At 39.3% G+C, this 12,335-nt stretch overlaps 1 protein-coding gene across 2 annotated transcripts; it reads right to left on the bottom strand.

The window, feature by feature from the left end:
• SMIM15 (small integral membrane protein 15) lies at nt 1-4,071 on the bottom strand. 2 transcript variants are annotated; one of them, XR_009731749.1, is made up of 3 exons: nt 3,987-4,071; nt 2,603-2,733; nt 1-1,545 (listed from the first exon to the last, which is right to left on the bottom strand). XR_009731749.1 is itself a non-coding variant. In XM_061393463.1 (3 exons), exon 3 carries the CDS (start codon nt 1,531-1,533, stop codon nt 1,309-1,311), a length of 225 nt encoding a protein of 74 aa, XP_061249447.1. In that variant the 5' UTR covers nt 1,534-1,545; nt 2,603-2,733; nt 3,570-3,659; the 3' UTR covers nt 1-1,308. The 2 variants fall into 2 exon arrangements, 1 of the variants encoding a protein (XP_061249447.1); XM_061393463.1 differs by lacking the exon at nt 3,987-4,071 and adding an exon at nt 3,570-3,659.
• Between the last annotated feature and the right edge of the window lie 8,264 nt (nt 4,072-12,335).

Raw genomic sequence — 12,335 nt, 5'->3', positions numbered from 1 at the left:
TTTATAAAAAAGTATCAAATTTATTTCAATATCTAGTTTCATTTTTAAATTAAAGCTATTGGACAATTTTTTGCAAATTAAAATTCATTATTAGAGGTGAGGAAAACATTAATAAACTATTACTGAAAACAAAATTATCAACCATGCATTTAAAAAAGCCATGTTAAAGAGTAAAAAGTTCCAATTATACTATTTAACTGAAGGAAATATCCTTTACCTCTTTATTTCTAATTATAACATTCTCATTTTGACACAATTTACACCTTTTTCACCCAATTAATACAATGCAAACAAAATTTTTCCAAATATTAAGAGGATATTGTTTACCATTTATGACATATAAGATAACTGTAACTCAAAAGTTCCTTAAAAGAAAGTTGAAATTTTAATTTTCACTGTGAATCTGTCTGATCAAAAAGTAAAGAACATAACCACCACATGAATTAAAACAAAGAATGGAATAAAAAACAAAAGTGGTATCTATATTATCAGCAAATTATCTGATAAGACATGTTAACTACTTCACATTTCTACTTAGCATAAGTGAGAATAAACTGGTTCCAAGGTTTGGCATTTTTACTCTTAAGCTTTAAATCATAGTGTTACTCTACTCAAGTCATCTCTAAGAAAATGGCAGTGTTCATAAGTACAAAAATGATTATATCCAGTAGGTGGTATTCTACATAGTCAAGACAATTCTTTATAAAATTAGATTTTTTAAAATGCAGACTATCTGGTAATTACCAGTATCTCAAAAGCTAAAATAAGAAAAATACAGATAATAAAGAAGTACTCATTGAATAATATTATTTTGCTTTGAGGAAACCAGAAATGATTCTATTCCAAGAAATAAGTAATAATGATAAAGAGATGTAATTAATACACCATGTATCTTTTAAGCCAAACCACGCTTTTCTGCTCAGAACAACTCTTGATTTTTACATTCTTAATCTTTGTCCAGAACAGGACATTTTAAGCCATTTTTGAATAGAGTTCATAATCTAAAGCCACTTTTCTTCACAGGATGTTTTCATTTTAGTATTCACACATAAGCTGCAAAAAGGCAAATGAAAGTCAGTTATAAGAATCTGTAGCATAATAAATCCCAATTTACAGTAACTGTCAACAGAGTTCTATGCCGAAGCCGAAAAGTTGCTACAGTACAGGTGAGAACTGACATTCTTCCACAGACTCAGACTTCATTTAGTAATACTGTCATAAGATCCAAAAAGAAACCTTAATAGGTCCTTTCAAAGATGCATAATTTTCCGAACAATTTTCCTCTGGACGCACAGCCTGTTCATTCCTTCAATCCTTTTTTAGTCGTTTAGCTTTTGCAATATTTTCTTGACGTTTTTGTTTCTTCTTTTGCTCCTTTTCCCTGGCCTCAATCATCTTGGCCAATTTCCAAGACAGCACAGCACTTGCTAGAAACAATGGAGTCAGAGCCAAAATAACTGTTGTAAGGAAGCCATATGGGTCCTTTGCAGCCCATTCCACAACATACTCAGCCCAAGCCTTTAAATCAAACATCTTCGTGGAGGCCTTAGGAAAGGGGTGGGAAGGGGGGGGGGGGGAGACAAGAGAAAAGATTATGTGGTTAATCAAATTTTGAAAAGGTTACACCAAACAGTTAAATCAGAATTCTATTATCACTCAACAGTTTTTTTGTTTGGTTTTAAAAAGTGCTAATTAGTACTATTTTAATAAGGACTAATATTTCCAATAAGAAAAAATAATTCACTTAAGACAACAAGAAGAGTGAGACTTAAAAGATGTGAAGATACAGAGGAGAAAAAAAAAAAAGTATGTGGAATCTGTTGTAAGGATTATGCATTCTCACATGCCTCCTACACTCAAGACAAACTTTAGCAGCAGAGTTTTATAAGAATCTTGAGTTTTATGTGCTTATTCCAGGGAACAGCTGAATCCCATATGTCATTTTCTCACACAGCCTTATTAAGTTCTAATTAACAAAAGTGGTGGTTCAGTCAGTAAAGAATCTGCCTGCAATGCAGGAGACATGGGTTTGATCCCTGGGTCAGGAAGATCCCCTGGAGAAGGAAACGGCAACCCACTCCAGTATTCATGCCTGGAGAATCCCGTGGACAGAGGAGCCTGGTGGGCTACAGTCCATGAGGTTGCAAAAGTGAAACACAATGACTAAACCTCCACAACAAAAGTACAATCATCAAATTTGGTGTCTCAAAGTCAAGAGTATGGGAAATGCCTGGAGAAAGGGACATAATGGATGGCTGTTTCTGAAATGAAACAAGAAGGTAAGGGAACCATGATATTATCCATTCATATGCAGAGAGAGAAAAGCAAAAGATGACATGCCAATTTTATGCCCTCCTTCAACTTTGAAGACATAATATAGTAAATGAGAACAAACTTAACAGATGAGAAAATTAACCGTTACAGGTCCCATGCCTGTTGTTCCATTGAGTTAGTAAAGAAGGGCCATCTTGCAAATCAGGATGTTGTGGATTTGAGTGATATTTTCTATTTTGCCCCCAGAGACTTTTCAACCTTTCATGTTTGTGTCAATCTCCATTCAAAGTGCAGAATTAGAATAGCTGGGATTTAAAAAGTCATGTACCTTATGCTTGAGTAGTGGTCTCTAATTTTGTCCTGGGATTATCAGCCAGTCACAATTTCAGATGACCTTTGGTTGGCTGTCTTCTTCTTTAACTTCACCAATACACTTCTGAGAGGTTTAAATTCTATATACTGGTTGGGTTGAAAAGAATAGACAAAAGAAAAACCGTGAAGTCACAACCTTAAGGAATAAATCATAATACAATTTTAAATGTTAAAACTGTAAATTATATGCAACCTATAAATAACATGTTGCCTGGCATATTAAATACATTCAGTATCTATTTCTTTATAATCTTAAGACATAATTACACAACTAAAATGCCCTGGAAAAAGCTCCTAATTACTGGGGATCAAATATTTCACTCAGTTACTTATTTCAACAATAAATTTAGAAAGCTCACTCACATAAAAAGCTAACTGATCTGCTGCAGCATATCCATTCCTAGTACTTTTTATATTTTTAGAGGGTTAGGTTTGTTTCATTTTGAGTCAGTAAGGGAGGGCCTTACTAATTTCAAAATCGAACACCGCTTTACTCTTTAAAAGGTTTTTTAGTCTCATTATATAATTTGTATCCTTTACAGAAAAATCAGAGATAAGCAAAACAAAATATGTCACCTACAATTCCATTACCTAAACAAAACTACCATGACTAGATTTAATTATACCCTATCACAATTCCTTCATATTTTTACCTGAAGACACAAAGTTCCTTTACCGTTAAAGTTCCTAGCCTTCCCCCACCCTCAATTCGTACGCCCCACCCACACAGTGAAGACTAGACTCTACAGATCCTCATCTGTTTTTTCAGCTTCTCCAGCCCAGTAATGAATTAACTAATCCAAGATTCAGAGACCTGCAAAAGAACTTTGCAATAAAGAGAAAGGGGGAAGTAAAGGACCTAGTTATGGCAGAGTTTTAGACATTAATACAGAAAAAGGAGTTACCATCCACACGATACACACCTCCCGTGCACCTCAATTTCGGACCCCAGGTGCAAGCGCCCTCCACACTTTAAGGAATAAATATTCTTCTTCTTCCTTCCGGAAAGGATCCACCAGGCATGATCTTCGGATCAGACCCGCACGGCGCCTGAAGCTGAGGGCACTTCACAGCCACCCGCACTTTCCTTTCCTTGTGTTTTCCCCTCGCTCACCCTACCCGGTGGCCCGCCTCTGGGGCCACGCTTCCCCGACCCTCCGCCTCGGCGCGCGCGGGCCCGGCAGGGCTCGAACAGCCGGCGTCGTCCCCGCCACACCCTGGGCCGCCGGCGCCGTAGCCACCTCCGCTGAGCACCGGGGCAAAAGCGCGGCAGCGACCCCCAACCGCCTCCCCTTCACCTCGCCGGGGACGAAGGGTTCGGACCCCAACTCACGACTCACCTCCAGGCCGGAAGCAGGAAGGCGGAAGCCGCGACTCTCCCAACCCGCCCACAGGCCGGCCCTCGCCCGGATCCGGCCTGAGGAAGTCGCGGGGCCAGTTTCCGGCTGCGCCATTGCTGTGTGGGTCCCGGGAAAGCGGGGAGGGTGGGGCGGCGCCTGGGTTTCCGGGGACAGGCAGGTGAGGCCGCTCGAGGTGAGCGGCGGCGCCCGGCTGGTGTCTGGCCCGAAGCCCGAGTCCCGCGCCTCCTGCCTGAGGCGCGGGTGGGCTCCGGTTTCTGGGAGCCGGTCTGGAAGCGCTGAGGACCCCCTACTTTTGCCCCCGAGGTCATCAGGAGAACAGCCGCTCCCCTGCGGGAGCCTGGCCAAGGGTGGAGGGCCCTGGTGGGTGAGGTCCGTGACCCCCGGAAACTCCGACCAAGGAACGGCGGCCAAGAAAGGAGTTGGTCCCCACAAACCGCCCAGAGCCAAGGTGAAGGTCACACCCAGCGACTCCTGAAGGATTCTAGCGAGTTCCTCTGGTTCACGTCCACTCTTTGACCCTCTCCTCTTCTGGTTGGACAATAGTTAAAGCCTCACGTCGAGGAGACCAAGCGCAGCAGGACCGTGGTGGGTCCACTGAACGTTGTTTCTAAGGGAAAATGCAGCCATGCTGTGTGAAGAAGAGTTTTTGTTGTTTCAACTTAAGAACCTCTTTTCACAAAAGAATGATCGATATTTGCCCAAAGTCAACTTGATAAATAATTAAACTGTGTGGGCATAGAGTTCCCATAGAGGTACTTGTTCTTTCAGTGCACAAATAAAGAGATTCAAAAGTCAACAAGCAGAAAGAGTGAGTTCTCATTGTCTTCTAATCTACAGGAACTGAGAGATTAACTTGGGTTTGGTTGGTGATCAAGTTTTGTGATCTCTTGCACTGAACTGCTCTGTTTGACTACCTCTTCAAATGTTGCAAGACCTCTTCACTGGTGTGTGCCAAATAAAGCAGGTTTTTATTCTTGAAAGACTATAGAATGTTCTCTTTGAGGAGCAAGCTGTGACATGTATAACTAGTTTAGGGATAACAACAGTAACCATTATTTACCAGGGAACAGACTTTTGGCAAATAATCTAATGATCTAAAATACTGTTTGTTGGGCATATGTTAATGTTTGTATGTTGTATTAGTAGCAGTTGTTTTCTTACTCATTCTTGTTTGAAAACTTGGATGATGGTTTCAAAGCTTGTGCTGCTTGGACCTAGCCTGTACCTGGAGTAGCCAGAAAAAGCAGACTCAGTCATTGGATTGTGTGTACAGAAAACTTGACTTGCTGGCAGTAAGACTTTGTGGGGTTTTTTGGTTTGTTTGTTTTTTTTTAACTTGCCCAAATAGTAATTCCAGGAGAGGATCAGAATTTATTTTAACGTCCTTCACTCCAGAGACCAGTATGTGTATGTGTTATTTTAATCATGGTTAGACAGTTTTCCTGATGACTGCCTCCCCAGTAATTCGCTCTGCTGGGTCCCTTGTGAAATGCATGGGAGTGGATGGAAAGGCACATAAGAAGGAATCGTCTGTAGCTCTTTGGCGCTAGTGTAAATCAGGCTTTCACTGTCTAATATTACTGGTCTCCTTTCCAGTTCCAGGAATGGCTACAAGCCCAGGAATAGCGTAGAAGTTGCCACAGCTAAGCTCCCGACAGCTACCTGACTTGCCTTAATGAAAGGTGGTGTCGAGATTGGTTCAGACAGTGCAGGCTACTTTCTAGAGTCAGGAGTTTTAGCTTGTGAGTTGTGATTCACAGGCCTTGTCTCTGGTGATCTGATACTCTGAAAAAGTTTCCTCTTTTGTATTTGGAAAGCTGTTAGATTATCCCTGGGGTTCTTTCAGCTTGAAAATTCTATTGATTAAACTGGATTTGGCCATTTTTCTTATTTCAGCTTCATAAGCAGCAGCAGAATAAGGAATTTAATGGAAACATCATGGCCAATTTTCATAAGGGCTTGTTCTTTATTTGAAAGATTCTTAATTGAGTGTTCTCTCTCAGATGTCTTTCAGAATTTACTTAGAATAACATGGAAATAAGGTCTGCTTGTGTTTTTATTTAAGAAATAAAATCTTAACCATTCATGTAGCTTTAACTGAAATAACTAAAGCTTACACTTTAATTAATGAGGGTTGTCTTTGAAGAAGAATAATTACTTTGTATCATATCACATCATATCCATACCAGTTACTCTGTTGCAATTATAGTTTGAAAATGGAGCCTTCCAAATTTTTAAGTTTTTTACTCTTAATAATTATTAAGTAAGAACTCATCTTTCATTAGTTCTGTTTAAAAGTCTTTCTCTCTTAGGTGGTACGTTTCACCCTGACTTATGTCAAAATTGTGAATGACAAACCTCCATAAGATTCTCTTATAATAATCTAGACTTAACTAAAGATTTTAAGAGTTTTCTTACCTGCTTAACAATTTGTGTTTTGTTTTTGGTAGAATTGGTTTCTTCCCTAAGTTTTATTTTATGAGTTTTTTCCTACCATTAGAACACAATGCAGATAGATTTCTTATTAGGCACATTTATGTAAAAATAATAGGTACATGTAACTAGGAAGGTCATAGGTTTTAGTGATATTTGGAAGATTATACTGCAGAATTGTAATGTTTAAAGGCTATTTATTGACTGCTGTGTTCCAGCTACTAGGCTAGATGCTTTGCATCTCTTATCACTATTGCTGAGACTAAACTCTGCAGGATGGTATTATACCTGTTTTACAGATACGGGACCAGAGACTTAAAAAGTAGAGCAGAGTTCTAAACAGATCTGGCCCAAAAAAGCACTGCTCTTGTTTAATTCCAGAGATTAGACAAAATGCTGATCTCATAAAATGAAAGTAAATTTTTTATTCTATAATTGTTGATTTAACTAATAATCACAAGAAAATCTTGCCATACTTCAAATTGCCCATTGCCCAGGTGGTGGCAGCATGTCTCAAAGAGCTAGTGTGGTGTAGGTTTTCTCCAGCCTTGCCAGTTGATTTGCTTCTTCATCCCACATACATCTGTGACCTGTCTGTTAAGCTCTACTTCTCTCTTGGGCACTTTCACTGCTATTAGACCAACCCATCAGTGATTCACTCCGTCTTCCATCCTCCCTTCTGCCTCATCTTCTGAATGGGTCATACTCTGCCAATATGCTTTCAGCCTATCCCAAGGACAGAGGAGCCTGGCCAACTGCAGTCCATGGGGTCGCAAAGACACAACTGAGTGACTAACACTTACTTGCTTATTTTCCCTACAAAGAAAGCATCACCCAAGTATTATTTTTTGGAAATTTCAGTAACACAAAGGCTTTTTTTTCCTTCAAATATTGTTAGTTTTCACCCTTTTTTGTTAAATGTAATTTGGCAAAAGCACATCATAAACTAAATAAATGGCTGATATTATTATGAAATACTTGTTTAAATTAGAAGACATGTGTCTTAAATGTAATGGGATATACCAGTTAAGAAGGTAATAAAAAGCTTTTAAAAGATAGAATTTGTCTTCAAAATAAGAACAAGAAGATTCAGTAGGGAACAGTGAAAGGTCATATAATTTAGAAGGATGTGCATGCGCGCGCACGCGTGCGTCTGTGTGTGTGTGTGTGTGTGTGTGTGTGTAAGAATAACTAGCTAAACTTACCTTAGCCAAAAATTTCTTGGAACATTGTTCTTGCAGGGCTATTTCCTAGAGATTTTAAATCAGATGGTACCTCACAGAAGCCTTCTCTACCCCTATTTTATTTTTCTCACAACACTTCAGTCTGACATCTTGTTTACTGGTTTATTGTTTATCTTTTCCCTGCTATCATATAAGCTAGAAGAGATCAGTTACCACAGTACCTAAAATATTGTTTTGAATAATTGATTCCAAGATACAACATTACCACTTACAAATAAAGTTAGTGTTTGAATGAATCATGAAACAATCTAAATCCTGGGAATCTGAAGCTGATGTTAAAGTATCAAACTGTTATTGTATATTTTGAAAGAAATAAGGGATGCCCCAGTTAGAATAGGCCCCAGAAAAGATTAGTAAATAAGGTATTTCGGAAAGATAAAAATAATTATGGTTATCTTGTTAAAGAAGACTAGTTGCTTAAGGATTTCCAAGTATGTAAAAAGTATGTTGAAGGAACCTAGTGATTTATCATCTTCATTGATAAGATAAAAGGAATTAGTCCTAGACTGTAGGTGCTAAGATTTAAGATAACAACAAGCTAGACTAGAGATCTAAATAGAGATCTTTGAAAATGAGGTAAGAGTATATATTATGCAGGCTAGATGCCCTCTCTAGATATTTCCCAGCTTTATGATTCCCAATGCAGATTGCAAGAGAGAGATAGCAGATGCTTATCTCATTGATTATTCCTTGCTGTCTATGGCCTTATCTGCACATTTAAAAAACTTTTCAGAGTGTTTGAGTGATATGTATTGATACTTTGGGTAGTTTATAGAAGTTTTTTCACATGATTGAACATTGGGTGTTCTACCTTTTTAACCCTGCAACTGTTTACAATTCTATATCTCCAGAATGTATTCTACATGCACATGCAGCAAACTAATTTCCCTTTTGGAAAGGTGAAATTTTCATTAAATTCTTCTGAAGCCTTGAGTTGCAGTCCTATTAAAGTTGTGGGAGACACTAAGCTTTCCTGCTGAATCTAGAAGTTCAGATATTCGGCTTATCCCTAAATGATGTAATAATATTAGCCATATCAGGTCACCTTTAGTTTCTGTGCTAGGGTCTCCTAGCCATTAAATAGAAGTTGTTGTCCAGTTGAGAAAACTAACCCATGTATAAGAGTCCTTCAGTGTAAAGACAATGTGTATTGCAAAAGCAGCCCCTAGCAGCATCACCTTCACTGAGTAGCAACTTAATTTTATACATTCTACCTTCACTTAAGCAAACTACTCAAAGTAACCATATCAAATATAACCATATTTGCTGTATGATATTGTCAGGTATGTCGGCCTCTGTGTCATACAGGGCCCTTTGTGTATAAAGTCCCATTTAAGATATTTTAGAATGTGATTCTTAAAAAAAGTTTTGGAAGCCACTTTTTCATTGGAAGAGTATTTCCTCTCTTCAATTTGACAGGAAGCTCAGGAGCCAAATTTGATACTCAGGGTTAATATCCATCCTGACTTGCATGCTTGCATTTCTTTTTGAATGTATTTTTCTTAGAACAGATATTCTGTACCTGTCATTATTGTATATGTTCATGGAGTAAGATACCTGGTGAAATAAGGCACAAGTATAATATGCCTCTAGATCAAGTGTTTGAACCTAGAACATAGCATAGATGTTTGATATGTAACAGTAGTTATTTGGTAGTAAAACTCTTCCACTGCTTCCAATTTTTATGTTTATTTTAAAATCTTGTGCTATAATATATCATTCAGAACTAGGGGACATAGGAGATCATTGTTTAGAATTGCATCCCAAAGTCTAGTTCTAAAAGCTAGCTTGTGCCTTTAATAGCCCTCAGAGTATAACGTGTATATTTGGAATCTAGTTTTAAAAGTGAACAAAAATTTACTGGTGCCAGGCTATAAATATAGTTCCCTAAACCATCACTTAGAGACATATCCTAGTCCCAAATTCATAAATTGCTTTTGCTGAGTTCACGGCTTACGTTTTTAAGCTTTAAGTCAGGAAGTGAAACAGTCTGAAATCCAAAAACTCCTTTGTGATTCATATATGTCCTCTTGAAGTGTAATAAATAATTGAGGTGCATATGATGAGTTTCTGGAGGCTTTGAATTTAGAGTTCTTAATTTTTAGAATTGACCTTGATCAGCTGATTTTCTGTCCTCTGTAGTAAGGAAGTTGGACCAATGTCCTCTTGAGAGTCTTTTCATCTCTAGGTTTCAATATTCTATTGTAGGCTTTGCTGCAATTGTAGACTATATTATTAATGAATATAGATGTAGTCCCCACCAGGGACTTCCCTGGTGGCTCAGAGGGTAAAAGCATCTGCCTACAATGCGGGAGACCTGGGTTCAATCCCTGGGTTGGGAAGATCTCCCGGAGAAGGAAATGGCAACCCATTCCAGTATTCTTGCCTGGAAAATTCCATGGACGGAGGAGCCTGGCAGGCTACAGACCATGGGGTCGCAAAGAGTCGGATACGACTGAGCCACTTCACTTCATAGGTGTAGACAAATCTGATTTAATCTCCTTCTAGGTACATAATTGATCATGTTGTGTGGACCAAAGAGATCATTTAATATTTCTGTGCCTAGTTTCCATGTCCATAATGTGGAAGTAATAATACCTGTTTTTTTTGCAATACTAACTAGTTAAGAAACATGTAACCTTTTTATACAAGGTTGAATTCTATAGAACTCATTTGTAAGTTGATTCTTGAGAGCTTACACAGATTCCCAGGGAATAGTGGTTTAGTTCTTCATGTAGCCTCTATATAGCTATTTGACACACAGCATAGGTTGAAAAAAGTACCTCTGCATAAAATAGTAGAAGGTAATTCTCAATACTAGTAACAAAATAATAAAAATTAAATCTTCGTTTCCTTGTACCACAGAAAGATTTTATAAAGAGTGATAATGATTGTAAATAGTGGAAATGAATTTGTCTGAGTCCATTTTTTCCCCCAAGTTTTTGGATCCTACAAGGTATGAGTGCTTTGTCAGCACTTTCCGATCATCTTACCATATATGCAGTCTAGAAATCACTGTTTGTTGCAGTTGTTTTCAAGTCTGTGAAACCCTTTTATACTACAAGAAGCTACAGCTACATATGGGTCTGTAAATTATTCATGTGTGTATGCAATGCATATGGAGTATATTCATGCACACTAATCAGTGATGTGCCCCTCTCCCCACTTTACTATCTGTGGAATGAAGTACAGTCTCCTTAGAGGAGGAAAATGATTTTTCCAGTCTGATCCAACCTGCTGTGTAAATTTTCAACATGATAGAGGAGCATTTATTTCAGACCTCTGCAGCTCCAAAAAACTCCTTCTTACTGCAGTGGTAGACAATATAGACTGGAACCAAACTACCTGGTTTGGATCCCAGCTCTGCCTCTTGCTGGGTTGCAGAGACAGCTGTGAGAATGCACACCACAGACGCCCACTACAAGGAGCTTAGTTGTCCAAGGGCCCCAGCTGCTGTGCTGAGAAATCCATCACTACTTTTGTGCTCGGAAATGGCTTCTTTCATAGCTCAGTGACTGAATGAGATACTGAGGCCTGTTTCTGGGAGACAGAAGACTCCTCTGATGGCCAGTGAGGGGTCAAGGACTCCTCCATTGCCTTGCCAAGCCTTCCTTAAGCTACACTGCAGTCTAGGACACTTCCTCCCCTCTCTTTCACTTGCATCATGGCGTGACCGTTTACCCAGTCTTGCCCAGCTCCTTCCCCATTTTCTCTCACAGATATTTCCTGTAATAGACATCTTACACATTTAATCCCATCTTGGCTTCTGGGATGGATAAAATTGGGATTCAGAGCAGGCTCATTCAATACCTGGCCAGAAGTTGTCACCCTGGTGGGCGGGTGGGGCACTCATCACACCTGGCATAAAGTTGCAGATTAACTGTTAAGGTTTCACTGGTAGAGACTTGAGAAAACTATGGTAGGTGTGATTATGCAGGTATTTGGAAAATAGGGGAGGAATGATACCTACAAAGACAACAGAGTTGGCTGATTACTGCTAAATTGTATTGGAGCACTGCTGAAGGAAAATGAGACACAGAGCTGTTAACAAGCAGTTAACAGCTAAGTATGAGAGCTGTAGAGCCTCTGTGATAAGCTTACAGAGAGGCCTTTAACACCTGGAGTTGAAAGACAAGAGAAGGTTGAACTGCAAGCTGAAGAGCCTACTAATTCTTAGTGTCACAAGGCTCCAGAGACGTTTGAGCATTGAAAGTTTCACCAAGGCAGTTCTGTTAATATGAAGGTGGGGAAACCTAGGATCCTAAACACAGATGGGGTCATCGGGATGGATGTCCCTGTGACTCCTATTCCTTCTGGACAATCAGGGCTTGCAGAGGTAGCAGCCTTTCTCTAGCAAACTCACATGTTTGCTGTGCTGGAAGATGCTGCAGAAGCCTCCTATCCACAGGCAGTAGCCCTCCTCCCTGACCCTGCCCTCCTCCTCCTCCTTTCCCCAGTGTCAAGCCAATAATTAACCAATAACAAATCCAGTCACTGGTAAATCCCAGCATAACCCAGCTGGGATGTGCTGGGCCTGATAAGGGAAGATAGAGACTATTTTCCTAAAAATTTGCATGGTTTAACTGGCATTACTGGCAGGAACCAGGACAGGACTCCTGGGATTGGATTTTAAAGGTTTTTTGTTTTTTTT

Source organism: Bos javanicus, chromosome 20 (genome assembly GCF_032452875.1).
Source record: "Bos javanicus breed banteng chromosome 20, ARS-OSU_banteng_1.0, whole genome shotgun sequence".
Lineage (NCBI taxonomy): Eukaryota > Metazoa > Chordata > Mammalia > Artiodactyla > Bovidae > Bos > Bos javanicus.
Note: the sequence above shows the minus strand (reverse complement) of the source record. Positions and strands in the feature narration are given on the sequence as shown.